At 39.5% G+C, this 18,525-nt stretch overlaps 2 protein-coding genes across 4 annotated transcripts in view; both read right to left on the bottom strand.

Moving 5' to 3' along the window:
* Positions 1 to 9,506, bottom strand: part of ptgfrnb (prostaglandin F2 receptor inhibitor b) — a 59,799-nt gene extending 50,293 nt beyond the window's left edge. The window contains exons 1-4 of the mRNA XM_028571411.1: positions 9,438 to 9,506; positions 5,286 to 5,349; positions 4,177 to 4,289; positions 3,419 to 3,677 (exon numbers count right to left, since the gene is read on the bottom strand). Of these exons, the coding sequence (XP_028427212.1) occupies positions 3,419 to 3,677; positions 4,177 to 4,289; positions 5,286 to 5,349; positions 9,438 to 9,506 (505 nt within the window). The remainder of the gene's footprint in view (positions 1 to 3,418; positions 3,678 to 4,176; positions 4,290 to 5,285; positions 5,350 to 9,437) is intronic.
* Positions 9,507 to 15,365: 5,859 nt separating this feature from the next.
* The window catches only part of LOC114550902 (immunoglobulin superfamily member 8), a 34,208-nt gene continuing 31,048 nt past the window's right edge, over positions 15,366 to 18,525 (bottom strand). For all 3 annotated transcript variants that reach the window (XM_028571873.1, XM_028571874.1, XM_028571872.1), the window contains exons 7-12: positions 18,241 to 18,317; positions 17,631 to 17,802; positions 17,100 to 17,162; positions 16,848 to 16,925; positions 16,129 to 16,335; positions 15,366 to 15,434 (exon numbers count right to left, since the gene is read on the bottom strand). In XM_028571873.1, coding sequence (XP_028427674.1) covers positions 16,154 to 16,335; positions 16,848 to 16,925; positions 17,100 to 17,162; positions 17,631 to 17,802; positions 18,241 to 18,317 — 572 coding nt within the window. In that variant the 3' untranslated portion in view covers positions 15,366 to 15,434; positions 16,129 to 16,153. The remainder of the gene's footprint in view (positions 15,435 to 16,128; positions 16,336 to 16,847; positions 16,926 to 17,099; positions 17,163 to 17,630; positions 17,803 to 18,240; positions 18,318 to 18,525) is intronic.

Here is an 18,525-nt window from a genome sequence, read left to right on the forward strand (position 1 = left end):
CTGGAGTGATGCGAGTGTCTATGGCAGATAACCAAGGCAGTACGAATAATCTGCGTTTTGCTCCATCAATTAAAATTAGCCCGAGAAGAGTTTTCAAATCTTCAGCGTCCTGTACTTCACTCGTTTCTTACATAACCAAACAGCCTCAGCGGGCCAATGGAAGCAGTGTGTGTGTGTGTGTGTGTGTGTGTGTGCGCGTGCAAGTCTCGACTGGTACAGACCCTCCAGTAACAAATCTAACTCATCATCTCCGTTAACGACCGTCTCCTTCACACACACACAAACACTCTCCCCTTCGCACACTATGAAACACACTAATTCGTTAATACATATGCTCCACATATACACGACATGATCTCTGTCGCGCATAAACAGCGCTGCCTAGTTAATTCAGGTCTAAATTTAACAAGGTGTCTGGGGAGCCGTGCTGGGAAGCAGAGAGCAGCTGAACATGATGGTGCATTATGGAGCCAACTAACCTGCTGTCAGACAATCCCTCTTTGTTACTCCATCTCTCACGATTTGCAAAATTCATAGCTTAAAAATGATCCTTAAACCCCTCATGATTCATTAAAAAACATAAAAATAAATAAAAGTATTTGGGTTAACCGTGGCTTTGAACCAATAGAGTAGCCAAAATGTGTGTGTAATTACTGACTTGATAACAAAAAAACTCAATTAAATTCAAAGGAAAATGCTGAATACGGGTTTCTCTTCCCCTCTGTTTCTGTGTCAGAAAATAGTCCAAATTCAAAAGTGTACACAGCGAGGTCTGTCGACCATTCTGAAGTAACTAAAGGATTGCTTCTGGATGGTAGCACATGGATTTCAAACTGGCCCTTTAACAGAGCGAGGGACTTTCCGTCTGCAGTCAGTGAATAATTAGTCAAAGGTCAAATACCTGGAGGAGTGGCGTCATTCTGAAATATTAAGTTCCAAGATCCAACTATTGCAGTGGAGCTCTAAGATTAACTCAAAAGTATAGGAAATTGAGTTTAATATTATGTGATTTGAATACAAATACTCTTTTTGATTTTATGACCCCATTCACTAACGGCGCTTACCCACTGCTAGTACCAGCTCGGCCGAAGGTGTGTCGTTTTTGATTCTCGGCATATGCAGAGGACAAATTTTGTTTCAAAAGAAGCTGGAGGTAGCAAAAATAAAACACCGCTGGCTAAGCTATTTAAAAATCCTGCGTGTTTGTTGTCGCTAGCAATGACGACGCAGTGATTAGTGACGATTCTCTCTGACCAATCTAAAGCTGCAAAAATTAATCGATTAGTTGTCAACTTTTAAATTAATCGGCAACTATTTTGATAATCGATTAGTTGGTTTGAGTCATTTTTTAAGAAGAAAGTAAAAAAATGCTTTGATTCCAGTGTCTTAAATGTGAATATGTTCTAGTTTATTCTCTCCTACACTAAACTGAATATCTTTGGGCTGTGGACAAAACAAGACGTTTGAGGGCGTCATCTTGGGCTTTAGGGGAATTTCACCATTTTCTGACATTTTATAGACCAAACAACTAATCGAGGAAATAATGAATAACAGAATAATCAACTATGAAAATAATAGTTAGTTGCAGCCAATCTAGACCAATCGGTAGTCTTCAGGTTTTTACGTCACCTTTTGGTATCGCCTCAGCTCGCTTGGAACCTCGACGGAGCCGATACTAAAAAAAGTACCTGTTAGCTAGTAGCAGGCCAAAACAGGTGAGTAGATTCGAGGCGAGTCGAGCAGGTACCATGTCATGGAAAAACGCCATAACACAATGGGGGCCTTTATAGCAGTAATAATTCTTTGTTTTAAGACATTTCAAATGATTCTGTAGAGATAATGACCCTAACCAGTAGATTGTTGTTCCATTTAACAGTTTTACATCCACTGGTGAAGTGTATATAAGCCTCAGACACACCAATATACACCATATACCTGTTGGTATGACTGTAAATACCTTTCCCTCCATTATCTTTTGAAACAGTGGTAGCTTACATTGTCTGGCCTCAGTAAAATAAACCTGTCTAAAAAGGCCTATATGTTGTGGTTCCAAATTCAAATTTGTATGGGTTGTTGTTTGAATTAAAAACTGCACCAATGTTAGTTTTACATTTTTATGCCACTTTGTTATACAACGTGAGAGTACTTTAATGGGTTAACTTGCAAACCAGGAAGTTGAAAAGTGATAGCTCTCTGGTGTAGTGGTATGCTTATCAGACCATGCAGATTAGATAAGGCTGTCTCCTAAAAAAAAGTGTGTATATATTAAAAGATCCTGTATTTTATGATACAGGGTTGGATGAGGAAGTTCATATCAGCAGTGGGGTAGCAGGGTGCTATATTATCTCCCTACTTGTTTGACTTGTAAATGGATGACTTGTCCTGACCGTTAAATTCTTGTAAAACAGGTTGTGTTTTTGATGAATCTTATTATCATTCATGCTCTGTATGCAGATGATATTGTTATATCTCTCTCCCTGCTGTGCTGGTCTTTAGCAGCTGCTCCCATTATGGTGCTGAATATAATATCAAAGTTAATGTCAGCAAGCATTTTCTACTCAGGTAGAGGCAGCAAGATGTAATATCTTGGTTATCATTTCACATGTGACTTGATGGATGGTGATGAAATCGTATGCTTAGGGCAACACGCTTGTATGTAAATGTCACATTTGGTGGATGTCAAGGTCTGGCTCAGATGGGAATATTTCCTCAAATCGCATAACTAATAAAAGAGTGGACAATTCATCCTACTGTATCTGATTTTTGCTCCGTGTTTGGCTCTTGGCTCTAATTTCTATGGTTAAATAACCATAGTTTGTAAGGTTCTTAAAAGGGCGTGCACATCAGGAAAATTATACCAAATATTAACAACTGTTAATAAGGTTTCCACTCATAACCGACTGTTTAACACTAGAAACCACATAATTTAACATGTGTCCGTGTGGGGAGCTTTTATTATATGTCCTATGATATTTGCATTCTTCTCTCAGCCTCTTGTGTTTCACTGTCCACACCTCTCTCTCTCCCTGGCCCTTATTTGACACAAGCCAAGTACTCCCACCTGACATCTGCTCCCCACCACTAGTGTGTTGGGGTGTGCATGGCGTCTGTGTGAAAGCCAAATTATAAGCCAGTAATTGTCTAAAACCAGTGGGAGGGTGTGTGTGTGTGTGAGGGAGGATATATACATGGTCAGTAGAGCATTAGCAATTCATGGGGATAGCTGACACACAAATGTTTGCTTCTGAAACAGAATTTAGATCATGAGACACAGAGTCTCAGTTGCATCTTAATCTTACACACACACACACACACACACACACACACACACACACACACACACACACACACACACACACACACACACACACACACACACACACACACACACACACACACACACACACATCACCCATACCAGTGAGTTGGACCTTAGCCTCGTAGTTGCCACTGATGACGGAGTCGGTGCTCGGCGTTTGACACCAGTAGAAACCAGCGTCCGTTGACTTCACCTCGGCTATCTTCAGCTCCACCTCGTTGTCCTTAAGACGCGCCACCGAGATGTCGCCAGACGCAACGCGCTTGCTGAGCGATGGGTCCGAGAACCTGGCATCAAAGGAGGAAATTATGTTCATCTTCTTCCCGTTCGCCTCCTTGGTCATCGTCCACTCGAAATCCTGCAGAGACAGAGCGGGGTAATAATGACTGCCATGTAACTCATCTCAGTAAATGGATCTATAGGTTGTTGGTGATCTATCCATCCATCCATCCAATCATCCATCTATAATGGGCAGACGACAATTAAACTGCTCTCTAATTGTAGGGAATTCTGGGACCTAAACACAGAATAACAGGTTGCGAAACCTCGAGTAGTACTATATACACACACACTTAATATTATACGGACAATTAGACATACAATATGATCAAATCCTGTTTGCTAAAAACTACAGAGCCTAATTGTTTTAGGAAATGATACGTGTATATATGATATAAGATAAATCTCTTCTTGGAGGTAAGAACCACAGACATGAGAGACAGACTTACATATTGTTGCTTTTGGTGTTTCCGAGGACAAAATATAAACTATACAAAAATCACCAGCCTTATCCTTTAAACCTGTGATCTGTCCGTCAGAAAGATCACATGATGCACCCGGGTGTGAAAGACACTCACCTGCTCACTAGGTCCGCCATATTCGGTAACATCACATCGGATGGACACCGTTTGACCCCCCACCCGGATTAATGGACCAGGAGACACCGTCACCACCCGGGCCAAGCACCCACCTTCAGGGATGGGAGAGAATATTAGCAACGATATATAAGAAAATAACTTTCTATTAAATGTTGCTAACAGTTTAGTAGAGCTGAAACGATTAATCGATTAGTTGCCAGATATTAAATTAAATCGCCAAATATTTTGATAAATCGGTTTGAGTCATTTCTTTATGAAAATAAAAATCATCCGATTCCAACGTTTTAAATGTGAATATGTTCTAGTTTCTTCACTCCTCCGTGACAGTAAACTGAATATCTTTGGGTTGGGACAACAATAGACATTTGAGGACGTCCTCTTGGGCTTTGGAAAACTGATCAATATTTTTCACAACTTTCGGTCATTTAATAGACAAACATTTATTCTAGACAAATTAATGCTCAGCACAGTGATTACATCCACACCCATATGTGGAACTGATCAGTCTAACAGAATATATTTAATTCATAGAATGAGTTGGCTGCATTTAAATATATCTGTTAAGGAAAACACTTTATGTATTAGAAGCAAGCTATAACCCAGATGACTAATAACAGACAGACAGACTAGAAGGACTGTCTGTACTAAAGCAGTAACGTACATGCTTCACCGGCCAAGTGTCATATACTGGAGGCTGAGGACGTTGACACACACACACACACACACACACACACACACACACACACACACACACACACACACACACACACACACACACACACACACAAACCACAGGTTATGTTAGTCAGCACTCCAGCAGATTTCCCAAAAGCAGAAACCAACAGCGAAAGATTGAGGTTTTTATATATATATATATAAAATAAGTGATTCTCTTATTTGGTTTCCATTGTTGATCATATTTTTTGTGCTAATTATTTACATTCAAAGGTCTGCTTGGATCAAACCACCTGGTTTACATTCCTCCTCGGTCAAATTGGAGTGTAAAACTCCGACATTCCAGCTGAGTGAAGCATGTAGCAACACAGCAGAGTCTGACTGGGCTCAGTGGACTTGCTCAAATTACTGACACTTTGCTTCCTGGTTGGTGAAATCTGGCTGCAGGCCTCCACACTCCAGATCAGACCCTGCCGTCTGCACTCAGATCAGTTTAAAAGGTGAAGCGGAGATGCTACATGCTGTTGGGTTTGCTAAGAAACTACAGCTGAACACGACATCAGTTTTCTTTGCAGGTTGCCCAACACACTGTTCACTGTAGAGACAACGATGAACAGAAATGTTTACCGCCCTGTACGCATAGAAAACTCTATACTACTGTACTAAAAGCTGGCATCAAATGTTTGCTCAGATTCTTTCTGATTTCAAATCATTTTGCCAGTATTAGACCACTTCATTAAGGCAAACTTCTTGTGCTTGTGTTGAGATATTTAACATTTGAGACACCTGTATTCTTTTGGTAAAGGAAAACTTTGGGCTCTAGCTGTGGCCATCAGATCTATCGGTTAAAGGGATATGCCACCGTTTGTTGAAATAGGGCTTATCACGGTCTCCCCTAGCTGTATATAGGTGGGCCAACGCATTTTTTGTTCATGCATTGTTTAAGTCCGGTGCAACACCGGCAGCGCCGCCGCTAGTTAGCTTAGCGTAGTGAATGGGATCCTATGTTGCCGGTTAGCATGAGGTGAGTAAAAGTGAGCAAACAAAAGACAAAAAAAAAAACAACCTAATTACTTGCACTGAGACAAAAAATGCGTTAGCCCACCTATCTACAGCCAGGTTAGACCGTGATAAGCCCCATTTCAACAAACGGTGGCGTATCCCTTTAAAAGAACACTATACTATAGCTGCACCAACTTTGTCTCTCCTGATTAGGGGTATCAAGAGTCTAAAAATCAACCATTCAATCGGACAATTGGCATAATTTAACAGATAGAGGAAACACTGACTTTTAATAAAGACATTGACCAAGAAACTTCCATGTTTCTGTCATGTCATGGCCAGGTCAGCTTCATAAGGTACTAAAGTAATTGCTGAGCACACTGGCAGCACTGCAACACCTCTAAAAATAGATCCAACAAGTCAAGGAACACGAGCAGTCAGACGATCAGACAGGTTATAAAAATAAAAAACAGGTACTTTTCCTTTAAATAAAAGAAAAAAAAATGATATTGTTCAAATATCAAAGAAAGCATTATTTTGGTTTCACAATCGCAAAAGTATTACGATTCTAAAAAATATTTTAGGATACGTAAGACAAATTAATATATTTTCAAAGAGTACACCGATTATGATACTCTATTATATTTACATTACAGTTTTTTTCCCAACTGCTTACACACGTTTTCAAAACTATGTTTCCTTTTTTCAAAACGCTACACACAAAATGCAAAATGCCTCACATCTCCTTCAAAATGAAACACTGCATTCAAAATACCATGAACACATCTCAAAATGAAGCATTTGCATCAAATGGCAAACACTTTTTTCATAATAGTAAATTTTTGGATTTACCATGTACACACTGGGACGGAATTGTATGCATTTTGTGCAAAACAAAATCTGATTGATTTATAATGCTGAAATAGTCATTAGATAGTTGCATGCAGTATGGACGCCACTATAAAGCTACTCAAGATGGGCTTCTCTCCCTGATCTCATCAGAGATGGCTCTCCTTCTTACTCTTCTTCCCTCCTCCTCCTCATTGATGTCCCCTGTCTCTTCCTCCTACTCCCCTTGCTCTCTGTCTATTGTTGGCATCCATTGTTCAAAACGGGTAATCTGACCTTTGAACTATGTATAGGCCTATACTAAAGCAATGATTGGTTAGTGTTCAGTTATGACATAATGTGTTTGCAAATGTGAGAAGTGTGTGTGTGCCCTGCTAAATAAGTATAGCATTTTGATTGGTTGTGTTTAGAAATGGATAGCAAGTCACTTCCTGTTAGATTTTTGTGACTTAGGTAGAGAATTGTGTGTAATGTTTTGAAAAAAGTGTTTTATGTTATTGAAAGCTGAGTGAAAGGCTGAGAAATAGCTTCTGGTTTTGGAGATTTGCTGTGTAGTTTTGCACTTTGAGTGAGAGGTTTCAAAAATCGTGTGACATGAAAAGATTGTGTGTAAGCAGTTGGAAAAAACTAACATTTACAGCCATAGATATTATTGTCTGAATATTTTTGTAGGTTCAAGTGTCAAACACCAACAAAGTTCTGAAAATTGGCAGCAAATGTTTGGTCAGGTTATACAGCATTTCATTTGGGTCTTGTATCAGTGTTTACATAAAAACTGTCTGCAGAAAAAGAAGGGGTTTTGTAGAAAATCAAATGTCTTCTTCCTTAGTCCTTTTCACTCAAATCTGTACCAGGATCAGCTTCAGTTTAAAAAGAAAGTGCTTCATAAAACAGGCCCTGTGCTTGTATGGCCCATCAATACTTGAGTTTTTGGCAGTTGGCCTGGTGTGTGTGTGTGTGTGTGTGTGTGTGTGTGTGTGTGTGTGTGTGTGTGTGTGTACATGCTGAGCGTGCGCTTTTACTGCTGCTGCTGCTTCTTCTGCTTTAGTAAGTAACAAGTCACAATGAAATACAGACCACATAAAACCTACTGTACATTTCAGTTCCTGTTTACAATCTCTACTGTCAGGAATGGTCTATGGTTGAGATTGTCTTTAACTTCTCGGAGGTGTGTGTGGCAACAATGTTATTGTTTGTACTTTTAACACTTGTGAGCTAAATGACATCAAACAAGTATGACACCTCCAACTCTACCATAGGGGTTGTTGCCTCTAGCAAATATGTGTGATAAGCCATTCATTCAACCCCCAGGTTTCCTGTGGATCAATGGTACAATAAGATTTCTGCTGTGTCATATCACAAAATGACCATCATACACAGTATGTGTGTGTGTGTGTGTGTGTGTGTGTGTGTGTCTTGGCCAGGTGCTGAAATTTATGGTTTTTAAACTCAATTTCCAGCCTGCCTGTCTTTCCTGGAAGAAATACTGCACAGCCAGTAGAGCCTGAAGAGACCTAGAAAGTTTAATAATCAAGTCAAGAATCTAAAAGGGGGGGGGGGGGGCGGAGAAGTGGACAGTGTGACATGTTTGTGTCACTGTGGCATGGGCGGGCTTGTGTGGAGCACCAGCTGAAGGCATAGAGAGGACGTGGTTCCCTCCTGCAAACACTTTTAGTTTTTCCTGATGAGAAGATTGATACCACTCTTGTGTCTGTGCGATAACTATGGATAAGCTTAGCATAGCATAGCATACAGACTGGAAACAAGGGGACACTGCTAGCCTGGCTCTGTCTAATGGTAACAAATTCTGCCTACCAGCATCTCTAAAGCTCACTAATTAACATGTCACATCCTGTTTGTTTAATCTGTACAAAATCATACTTCCCGGCAAGTAGTGGAAACTATTCCTTTTAAAAAAGGAGGCGTGATCGCGCTGCGTTTGCTCAACTGGGATATCTTGACCTATCATGGGTCAGCCGTGGTGGTCACCACTTGCTTGTCTCAATCTATTATGATGTGTTGAAACATGGCAATAAGTAAAAGAGGGAGATACTGGAGCCGGTGAAAACAATGGTTTCCAGACTCTGGTTCATCTAATCAGCTCTAATAGTTTGTGTCATTTAAAAGATGAAATAGAAGAATTATTTAACCTTGATATACATAATCTACACAGACAAAATCATCCGTATTTATTGCAAAATCCAAAATGGTGACAGCAGATTACTCCGATCGGAGAGCAGGTTAGCAACATCTTCACTTTCCCATCTGCAACACACACACGATCATCTTACAGTACTAAATTAAGCCAAGTCCTTCCTCCCTCCCTCCCTCTCACACTCACACACACACACACACACACACACACACACACACACACACACACACACACACACACACACACCGTATTGACCATTTTGCCCACAAACATATGGAAACTTCATTATTGGTGAAGGCCTGTATAGCCTTGTTTGGCCCTGAGGTGGGCCAATAAACAAGCCCTGGTTAGTCCCTGTTGAGTAAACCAGCCTAATGACTAAGCACTGGGCTGGTCCTTTGGTTCAACCCAGTCAGATAATTAGTCAGCCTGGTTTGACTGACTCTGGTATATGGACACAAGGCAAATAATAAGGCTAATCATGATGGAATGCACAGTTGGACTTCCAAGCAGGCTAATGGGACATTGTCAAAGCTGGTCACCTCATGTTCAATCTCACCTCAATTGGTCTTATAAGGAAGTTCTTGGTAAATGAGAGGCTGAACAGGATTGAGAAGTTGGGACTCATTCCGTTAAAAAAAGGTGTTGATTTTAATGTAAGTATTAATGAGTCACTATATTGTCTCTACCCACAACAGAACTGTCACACACCGAATGTTTTCCAACAGTTAAATGGGAAAAGGAAAAGGTTTTTCGCCATGTCTTCGTCCTCATGTGCTGGGGTTTTAATTAACCTGAAACTTGGTGAATAATTAGTCACCCATCGAAAATAATTCATTACATTAGCTAAACACAATTGTACAGCAGATTCCACACAGTGAGACAGTGCGATATATCTAGATCACTCACAGGGAGAGGCTATCGTGCCAAACCCCGTTTAACTAAATGCCATATTGGCATTTTTGCTTGTCGTCGCATGTAGATCATCTCTGACAACATAGTTTATGGATTTTTGTCAATGTCTTAGATTCACTCTTCCATTCGGCATGATCAAATACACCAAACAACTATTATTTTTCACTTAAGTTTTAACTTTGTTGAATCGGTTTGCTTGGTGCACTGCTGAAGTTCTTCTATCAAACACAGAGTAGATCACATCAGCTTGCAGTGTGAAACAGTTGAAAAGGTTTAAAATTAATTGCAGTTAAGTGCCGGTTGATAATTTGGATATATGCCGGACTGGCTAGTGGATGTGAAAGATTCAGGAAATGCTTTAATCGGTCTTTAACATGGCATGTACGGTTGCCGACAAGCTAGTAAACGTGAAATCGACAGATTTTTAAACAGGGTTTAACATTGGGCTCAGCTCGCTGGAGAACGCCGACACGAATCGGAGTTAATTAGCTATCAACAGTCAAGCGAAGAAACGTTTCTTACCGAGCATTGAAAGACCAAAGACGAGTGTGAAGAGACAGCTATCCATTTTCATTCCTCTCTTCTTCCACTCTTATCTTTTTCCCTTAATTTCCCCCCTCCAGTCTTCTTTGTCCTGTGTGGGGGGTGACACCAGTCCTCTCCCGCCGCTGTCGGTCAATCCAACCCAACTCTTGAGATGTGAGCAGGCAGTCCGCAGCGCACACCAGGCGAAGCCGCAAAGCTAAAAGGACGCACACGCTTGGTTCCTAGTCGGATAAAAAACGGAGTCCTGACGGGAGTGTTTTCATGGTTCACACAGGGACACTAAACCGGTTTAACGTGTGCACGGGAATGAAGGCGAGATTGATAGAGAGGGAAAGAGAGGCTGATAGGGTGGGGGGTGGGAGGGGGGGGAGAGAGTGGCCGGAAGTTAGGTGACGGGCTGGAGGAGGAGTGGAGGGAAGCAGGGAGGTCCCAGGTGGAGAGAGAGAGAGATAGTCCCATATCAGTCTTATGTCACAAGGTTACTGTGCAGACATTTAAGTCTTAATTACATGTCAGATATTGTTCAGTCAGTGTGGACCACATCTGATATGATGGATCCCTCCCTAGATAGAGTTTAAATTACTTGGCTAATTATTGTCTGTTAATCTATAGTACTAGGATCAAAAATACATTTGAATGTCTTTTACTATTTTCTTGGCCTCTCAATCCATCTCCACATCACCAGCTTAATAAATAAATAAATATGTAGCCTACCTGGACTTGGAGGCAGTAACCAGTCAGTTTAGCCTAGCATGAAGAGTGGAAACGACTGGAACTTCTCTTCTTGTAGGTTGCTTGTAGCCAGCTGTCACATGTCATTGTGTCATTGTGTGTGTGTGTCATATGTCCCATAAAACTGCAAATTGTAGATTTTACATTTAGTTTTTTTGTATTGACCAAAAAAACAACATATACCATGTTCATTTGTGAGTTTCATGTGCTAGTCTGCAGAGTTTGCTACCGTTAGAAAGAGCCTGGCTAGCTGTATGCCCTATGTTTCCAGTTCTATGCTAAGCTAAGCTAATTGATTGCTCATCTTCTTATCTAACTCCCAAATTTTAATTGTTGCTGCCCTTTTATCAAGGCGGACGCGGACACATGCCGGTTGCCAGTTGCAGTCCTGTGGTGTATTTACACAGACCCACGGGCAAGGCAAAGTCCATCGCTCAGCCAGAAGAGGTGAGAAGAAAACTCGGGGTCAAAGGTTAAAACTTTATGGGTCATCTGCTGTGATAGGCTACATGACTATCCTATTTTAAAATGTGTGTGTGTGTGTGTGTGTGTGTGTGTGTGTGTGTGGGTGTGCGTGTTGCAGGGAGGAATCAAATGTGTAACCTACTGCTGTATGTTGGCTCAACAAGGTAGCATCTGTTCCTCACACACCGGACACAGTCTTATCTTACTACGCCCTACTCCCCTATCAGTCATTAACCAGGTCTTGGATTTTTGACATCATTACTCATAGTTTTAATGGACTAACAGACTTGAATTTCAAACCAATCACTGCCAGTTACCTCAGCTATAATGCATTTTCTACAATAGGGCCTACACTTGAAATCTCTTTTTCACTTAAGACTTGTTTACTGTAAGAAAGCAGACAAAGCTGCAGGCAAACAATGTGATAATGTATATATATATATGTAGAATACACTAGTAGTAGTAGTAGTTGTAGTAGTAGTAGCAGCAGTTATGCTTGTAGCCAACTTCTTGTTGTTGTAGTAGTAGCAACAACAGTTGCAGTTGTAAGAATGGCATTAAATCTAACTGAAGGGGCGACCTCTAGCTCACCCAGTAAGAGCTGTTGTTGGCTGAGTCCTGCAGCGGCGCGGGTTCGAATCCGACCTGCTGCCCTTTGCTGCGTGTCATCCCCCGTCTCTCTCCCCCTTTCATGTCTATCCACTTTCAAAATAAAGGGAAAAGCCTAAAAATCTAACCGAATCTTCACAGACTTTAATGAGTTCTTTCCAGAGAAGCAATATAAGTGGATTATAGCCGCAACACAGCAGCCATGATGGGGAAAAGGGCTTTTAGAATTTGTTCAGAATTCATTAGAGTTAAACCATTTGGACAACCATTTCCCCCTTTTATGAAGTCAGGTGAGACTTGACCATTCTGCAAAGTTTGGTGCATTTTCATTCATTTTAAAAGGAAAACATGCACATAAAAACTATTTTTTTGAAAATGCTAATTCATCACAAAATCAAGATGATGACAACAACAAACAAATCACATTCATGCAATACATTGGAAATCACAGAAAAGCATTGAAAACACTTACACTTGTTAAAAAAAAACCTCTTTCATGCAAACTGAATTAAAATAAATTTGGTTCTCTTTACACGTTTGTGTTCATTAGAAGGTCATGTTAGTGAGACGAGAGAAAGCATGAAGCAATAAATGTCAAGACTGTGTGAACTGTGAGACAGTGTTAAACAGCATATATGATTTCAACTCAAACGCCAACATACTGACCTACTGGAGAAAAACATGGACCTATACCGCCATCTTCTGGCCCTTTAGAGAACTATTTTTGCCACTACAGATTAGGAAATAGTGCTATATATTTAATGTATTAATCTGGCTGAAATCTTAAAGGGGATGGGGATGATCTTCTTGGATTTATCTGATCTGTATACTATGTGTGTTATCCCTGTAAGATGTGTGTTATCACTATCATTACTCATATTTTCAGATAATCCATTGCATTTTTAAAAAGCCCTGGTTTGGGTGCTGGATAATTATCTTATCTTATAATGGAACATATAACACTTTTCTGAAAAGATAGAAATCATACATACTATATGCAGAAATCTGATCATCTCTTGGAATGCAATGCAATGCTGAAATTAAAAACAAGAATTTCCACTGATTGGCTCTGTGTATATGAAACTACAGTGCCATCTAGTGCACATAATGGGTCAATACAGACTTTAAAAATCTTTTCCCCCAAATTGCAAACTAAGTACACCTGGGCATGCGTGCTGTTTGGCTAACGTTTCCAAAGTTTCTTCCCATGTACAATTTAATAGAATTAAATAAATCTGCATGCAGTGTTACATGCAACGAATAAATCACTTTGCTAAACAAGGTATAAAGGATTTGGGATTTTTTTCCCAAAAAAAAACAAAACAACATGTAGACTGAGGAACGGCAACATATCGTGCATCAGGATTATAGCAAGTTAAGGTGATCATTTGATTGTGCTTTGCATATTTTAACATAGAATACATTTTAGGCTGGTTTGTTCTCTTGGCTGATGTGTTAAATTCCAAGATGATAAATAGTTCTCAACTTAAAATTGTGTTCATTTTGTTTTCAGTTTCCTTTAATAATTTCTGCTGTCTTAATAATATTAATAATAATAATAATATTTATGAAATAAAAAGAGAGCATTCAAAATAGCTGCAAACATGTTTTGATGTCAAATGTTAATTTCTCAGTTGCCATAAAGCTGCAAGTACAGGAACACACAGACGAACACACACACACACACAGACACACACACACACACACACTGGGCAGTAGCTCAACACGTACAGCTAACACTCAAAACCACAAACACATTTTCAGCAAAAAGACACAGGATATGTGACTAAAATACACACACACACACACACACACACACACACACACACACACACACACACACACACGCAGAGAGATAGAAACAATGAGGAAGAAAATGGTGAAAATGAGGAAGTTTCAAACCTGTATTTTCCCTGCTTATATTTCACTGGAAAAGTCACATCAAAAGTTACACCATTTAATTAAAAAGCTCACAGCGTATCATTTATTTGACATTTTTACATTAAAAGCAGATACTTAGATGGATATAAAAGTAAAGGCTCTGGTACAGTTTGTTGGTTGTATGGATAAATAAAAAAATATGATCTGTTTTCTGCATAAAAACACATTCATTCACATTATTACTATGATCCGGTTAACCTGTCTGTCCTTTTAAAAGCCAACATTGTGACCTGTCTTTGTGTGATTTATTTCAGCCAACAACATTTTGTTTATTCATCAGTTCACAACACAAATACAAAAAAAAATTACAAAAAACTGCATGCAAATGTACATAAAACAGTAACTGTAATAGGGTTGGGCGGTATCCAAATTTTGATACCGTCAAACCTCCTCCCTATTTTATCGCGGTATATGATATTAACGTGACTAATTAAAAATTATGACGTAAGGCTCAGACGGCGTCACCAAACTGTTGTGCACCGTTCAGAAACTGAATACCAAACACTAATACTGAAACAATAAAAACATAACAACTACTTTCTCCTCCACACTGTCACGTGATGACAACCACACATAATTACATAAATTATATTTAATATTTAATTCTTGTCTCCTATATAAGTGCATTGCATTTTTTTTAATGACGGTATTGAAACTGATACCATTGATATTTTTAAGACCCCGTATTACCGTATAACCGCCCAACTCTAAACTGTAACAATAAAGATTTTATTTACTCAAGTATTAAGAAGATGACATATATGTTAAAAAACTAGAAAAGTACAAAAATAACCCTTTTTAAGAGGACTCTAAATAATATTTTGAGATTATGACCGTAATGTCTCATTATTTTTGCAATAATGGCCTTTTATACCTAATAGTCTCTCTAACAAGATTAAACAAGGTTACAGTTACCATTTGGTATCACATATAATAAAGTAGGCTAATTTACTTACTTACAGCTTTCACAACTTTTCTTTAGTAATAATAAACCACTTCACAAAAACTGTAAATTTGATCAAATTGATTTTCACCACATCCTGATGAAATCATAATGTTTAACCCCGAGCTATGAAGGAGTAAAGGGTCTTTAAATCTGCTTTTTTTTCCTGGCTGAGTTTGAACGAAAACATCAATAGTCTGGGGGAGGGTAAGCTCACCGGGAACGAAACTGAGAAGAGAATAAGAAGAGAAGGTGAACCCAGAAATGAAAAGGGAGTGATTGAGTTCCCTAAACTCCAACACTCACATGGTGTCATACTCTTTGTATTTTGGCAGCTTTTTTCCTGGGCTGAGGAAGAGGAGGAGGCTGCTCGTCATCATCAGTTTTATCAACTGGTCGTGGGGTCTGAGGGGAGGTAAAAAATGGGAGTCAGAGCAATTCAATTCAATTCAATGTTATTTATGGTATCTCATTATGACAGAGTTATCTCAAGACACTTTACAGGTAGAGTAGGTCTAGACCACACTATAAGTTACAAAAGACCTAATCATTTATAAGTTATATGTTAGCAGTTGGAATGATGAACAGTGGCAGTTATAGTAACAATAGTCTATAGCATTCGCGCTCCACTACCGGATTGCTCCGGTGCTGCAGGAAACTCTGTCGGATGCGTGTATTTTTCCGCTTTCTTTTGGCTTGTGTTGGAATTTTTAATTTGGTGGATTTCTGAGGACCATGGTTAACTGCTCCTCAGATCTCTGCAGGGTAAATCCAAACAGCTAGCTAGACCATCTGTCCAATCGGAGTTTTTTTCACGACTATTTTGCAGCGGCTCTGTGCGGAGCTTAGCACCGCCCATGACGATTCTGATTGGTTTAAAGAAATGCCATTAAACCAGAGCCATTTTCCTCCCATCCCCGAATGCTGTGTGTGGACTAGCCAGACCCTCCTTCAGCGTGCTGTGGAGGAGGGTCTGTCAAAGCGGGACTATAGTAACAATCAAGACAGTGGAACTATGACTAGAAATAATAGTTGTAGCAAAGGCCACACTGATCTTTCCATACGGTGTTGAGTTCTCAGATCCACTATGAGCTCCTACCTGTGGAAGTCGTCGGGGGCTGGGCTCAGGGTAAGCTCCGGGCGGGTCCAGAGCTCGGGGATGCTGCTGCTGCTGCTGCTGCTGCTCGCGGTGCTGTTTGGAGCGATGTTGGCGAGGACCGGTGATGATGTGGATCGGTAGGATGATTATGTTGATGTTGATGATGTTGTTGCTCGTTGGTCCACAACAAACGAAGCTCCCCCTCGTCTGATGATTGAGGAAATAAGCACAGATGACGGTTCCTGATGTTTAACGTGTATCTTTTTATTACTTGTTTTTCATTTGGATCATTTTGGAAAGAAAATAAAAGTTGTTTAACTTTAAGTTCTTCACTTAAGGTATTTTTGTATTTGTTGTATGTGCATATTTGAATATATACAGTATACACAGGGGCGTAGCACAAAATGGGCCCTGTAGGAAGACATTTGGGCCCTGTAGGAAGACATTTTCTATGGGCTCCTCCGCCGCATCCACAGCTATTCATTCTAGCATCTTTTTGGGCCCTCCTCACATGAGGACCCTGGGTACTCAGTCCCATTTCCACCCCCAGTCTGACACGCCCTGATTATACATTATAAATAATACACATTCTATCAATATAAATAGCTTAGTTTAAGGTAATGATAAGTGCAAAGATTGAGGCCATTTTTGAACATTAATTATTATTATTATTATTATTATTATTATTATTATTATTAATAAATAAAAGAAACCCTTACCCTTCAGTTGCATGGGTTTTTTCTGTTTTGTGCAGACGCAGCAAACAATAACGACGATAATCAGCACCAGAACTACACCTGATGAGGATGGATAATAATAATAATGATTTGGGTGAGTTATATTACAATATTTCAGCGGCACCACATACTGTACAGCAAGCCATGAGGAGAGATATAAAAAGTCAAAAGATGTATTAGTATACACTATCGGATAAAAGATACTCCTAGAGCTACACAGGAGAGCAAACATACCTCCTTTGACGCCCATGCAAACCCAGGTACTAATTCCGAATAGTTTTTCTGGTAAAATGGACTCTTAGGAAGGAAAGAGGAAGAGAAGAAACACATTGAATAAGTATTGATTGCATGTATTTTCTTTTTCATTTCTTAAAATGGCTATGTTAGTGGTGTCGGTTAATAGGTGGGCTGACAATTATTTTTCTTTTTTTACCTTTATTTATTCAGGGAAGGTTCACTAAGAGGATTCACTTCTCTACGAGCTAAATCATATGTCAGAATGTATTAATAGATGCGATTATCCCACAAAATGATTGTGCTTCCCCCAGAAGTCTTTTTATTTCTCGTTGGAATTCATTCCACTTAGGATGAAGGTGTTCCAATAAACAACCTGCTTAATACTGAGCGATCGTTATCAACGCTGTTCTGTGTGCAATCAATTCTAGTCCATGCATATACCACATTGAATCAAACTGGGATTTCCTTCACATGAGAGGTGTAGGTCACAGAGACATGTGGCTGTACTAACCACTGGATAATACTCACTGTGCTTATAGCACGGCTCCTGTGTAACAGAGTCACTGGTCTCAGAGCTGACGGGGTTGGAAACTTTGCATTGGAAGAAATCATTTTCCACCTCTTCAGCCTTTCGTTTCAGAGTCTGGGTTTTCTCCTTTTCTAATACATTTTTGTTCTGAAGCCATGCAAATTTGAGATCCTTGGGCAGTTGGGTAAAGAGGTCATTAATGGATGGATTAGAGGGTTAACATGACAATATGTAGAGCTTTAAGTGTAACAGAAAACACATTTACATTAAAGGCGCACACTATTTAATTAGGGTTTGATTTAGTTATCCAATATGCGACAGACAAGGGCTAAGATAAGTAGTTGGTAAATATGAATATCCATTACGAATATTTTTGTGGTGTGAGAACCGTGAAATAATTTTTAGCTAAAATTTAGATTTTTACCTTGTCAAAATGACAAATGTTTCCACGTTGTGTGGTGGACACGCACATTTTGTCAAACATTGACAAAAACATTTACATGCATTGAAAGGGAGAGAGTATTCTGTCGTTTCTGATAATGGTTGTTAACAGCATGGCCCTAATCTGCTTTGTACAGTAAATAAACCAGATTGTACTTTCGTACTCACCTTGGCTGTAACTTGGCAGGTAAATGTGACAAAGGGTAAGGAACAAACCTTCGTCACTTTGGGCTTTAGGACATGGTCTGAGTGGAGCAGATTAGATTGTTTCAAGATCATTGTGCATTGTAACAACACTAATTATCATTTCAATGACAAGCAAAATATGAAAACAGATGTAGTGTGATCTAAACTAATGACAGCGTATTAAAACCATTTAGCTCTCTATTTGTTGATTGTACTGCATGCCTAAAACAGCTTCTGATGCATCACAACACACCTATTATTATTATT

The sequence above is a fragment of the Perca flavescens genome, chromosome 24, assembly GCF_004354835.1.
Source record: "Perca flavescens isolate YP-PL-M2 chromosome 24, PFLA_1.0, whole genome shotgun sequence".
NCBI lineage: Eukaryota > Metazoa > Chordata > Actinopteri > Perciformes > Percidae > Perca > Perca flavescens.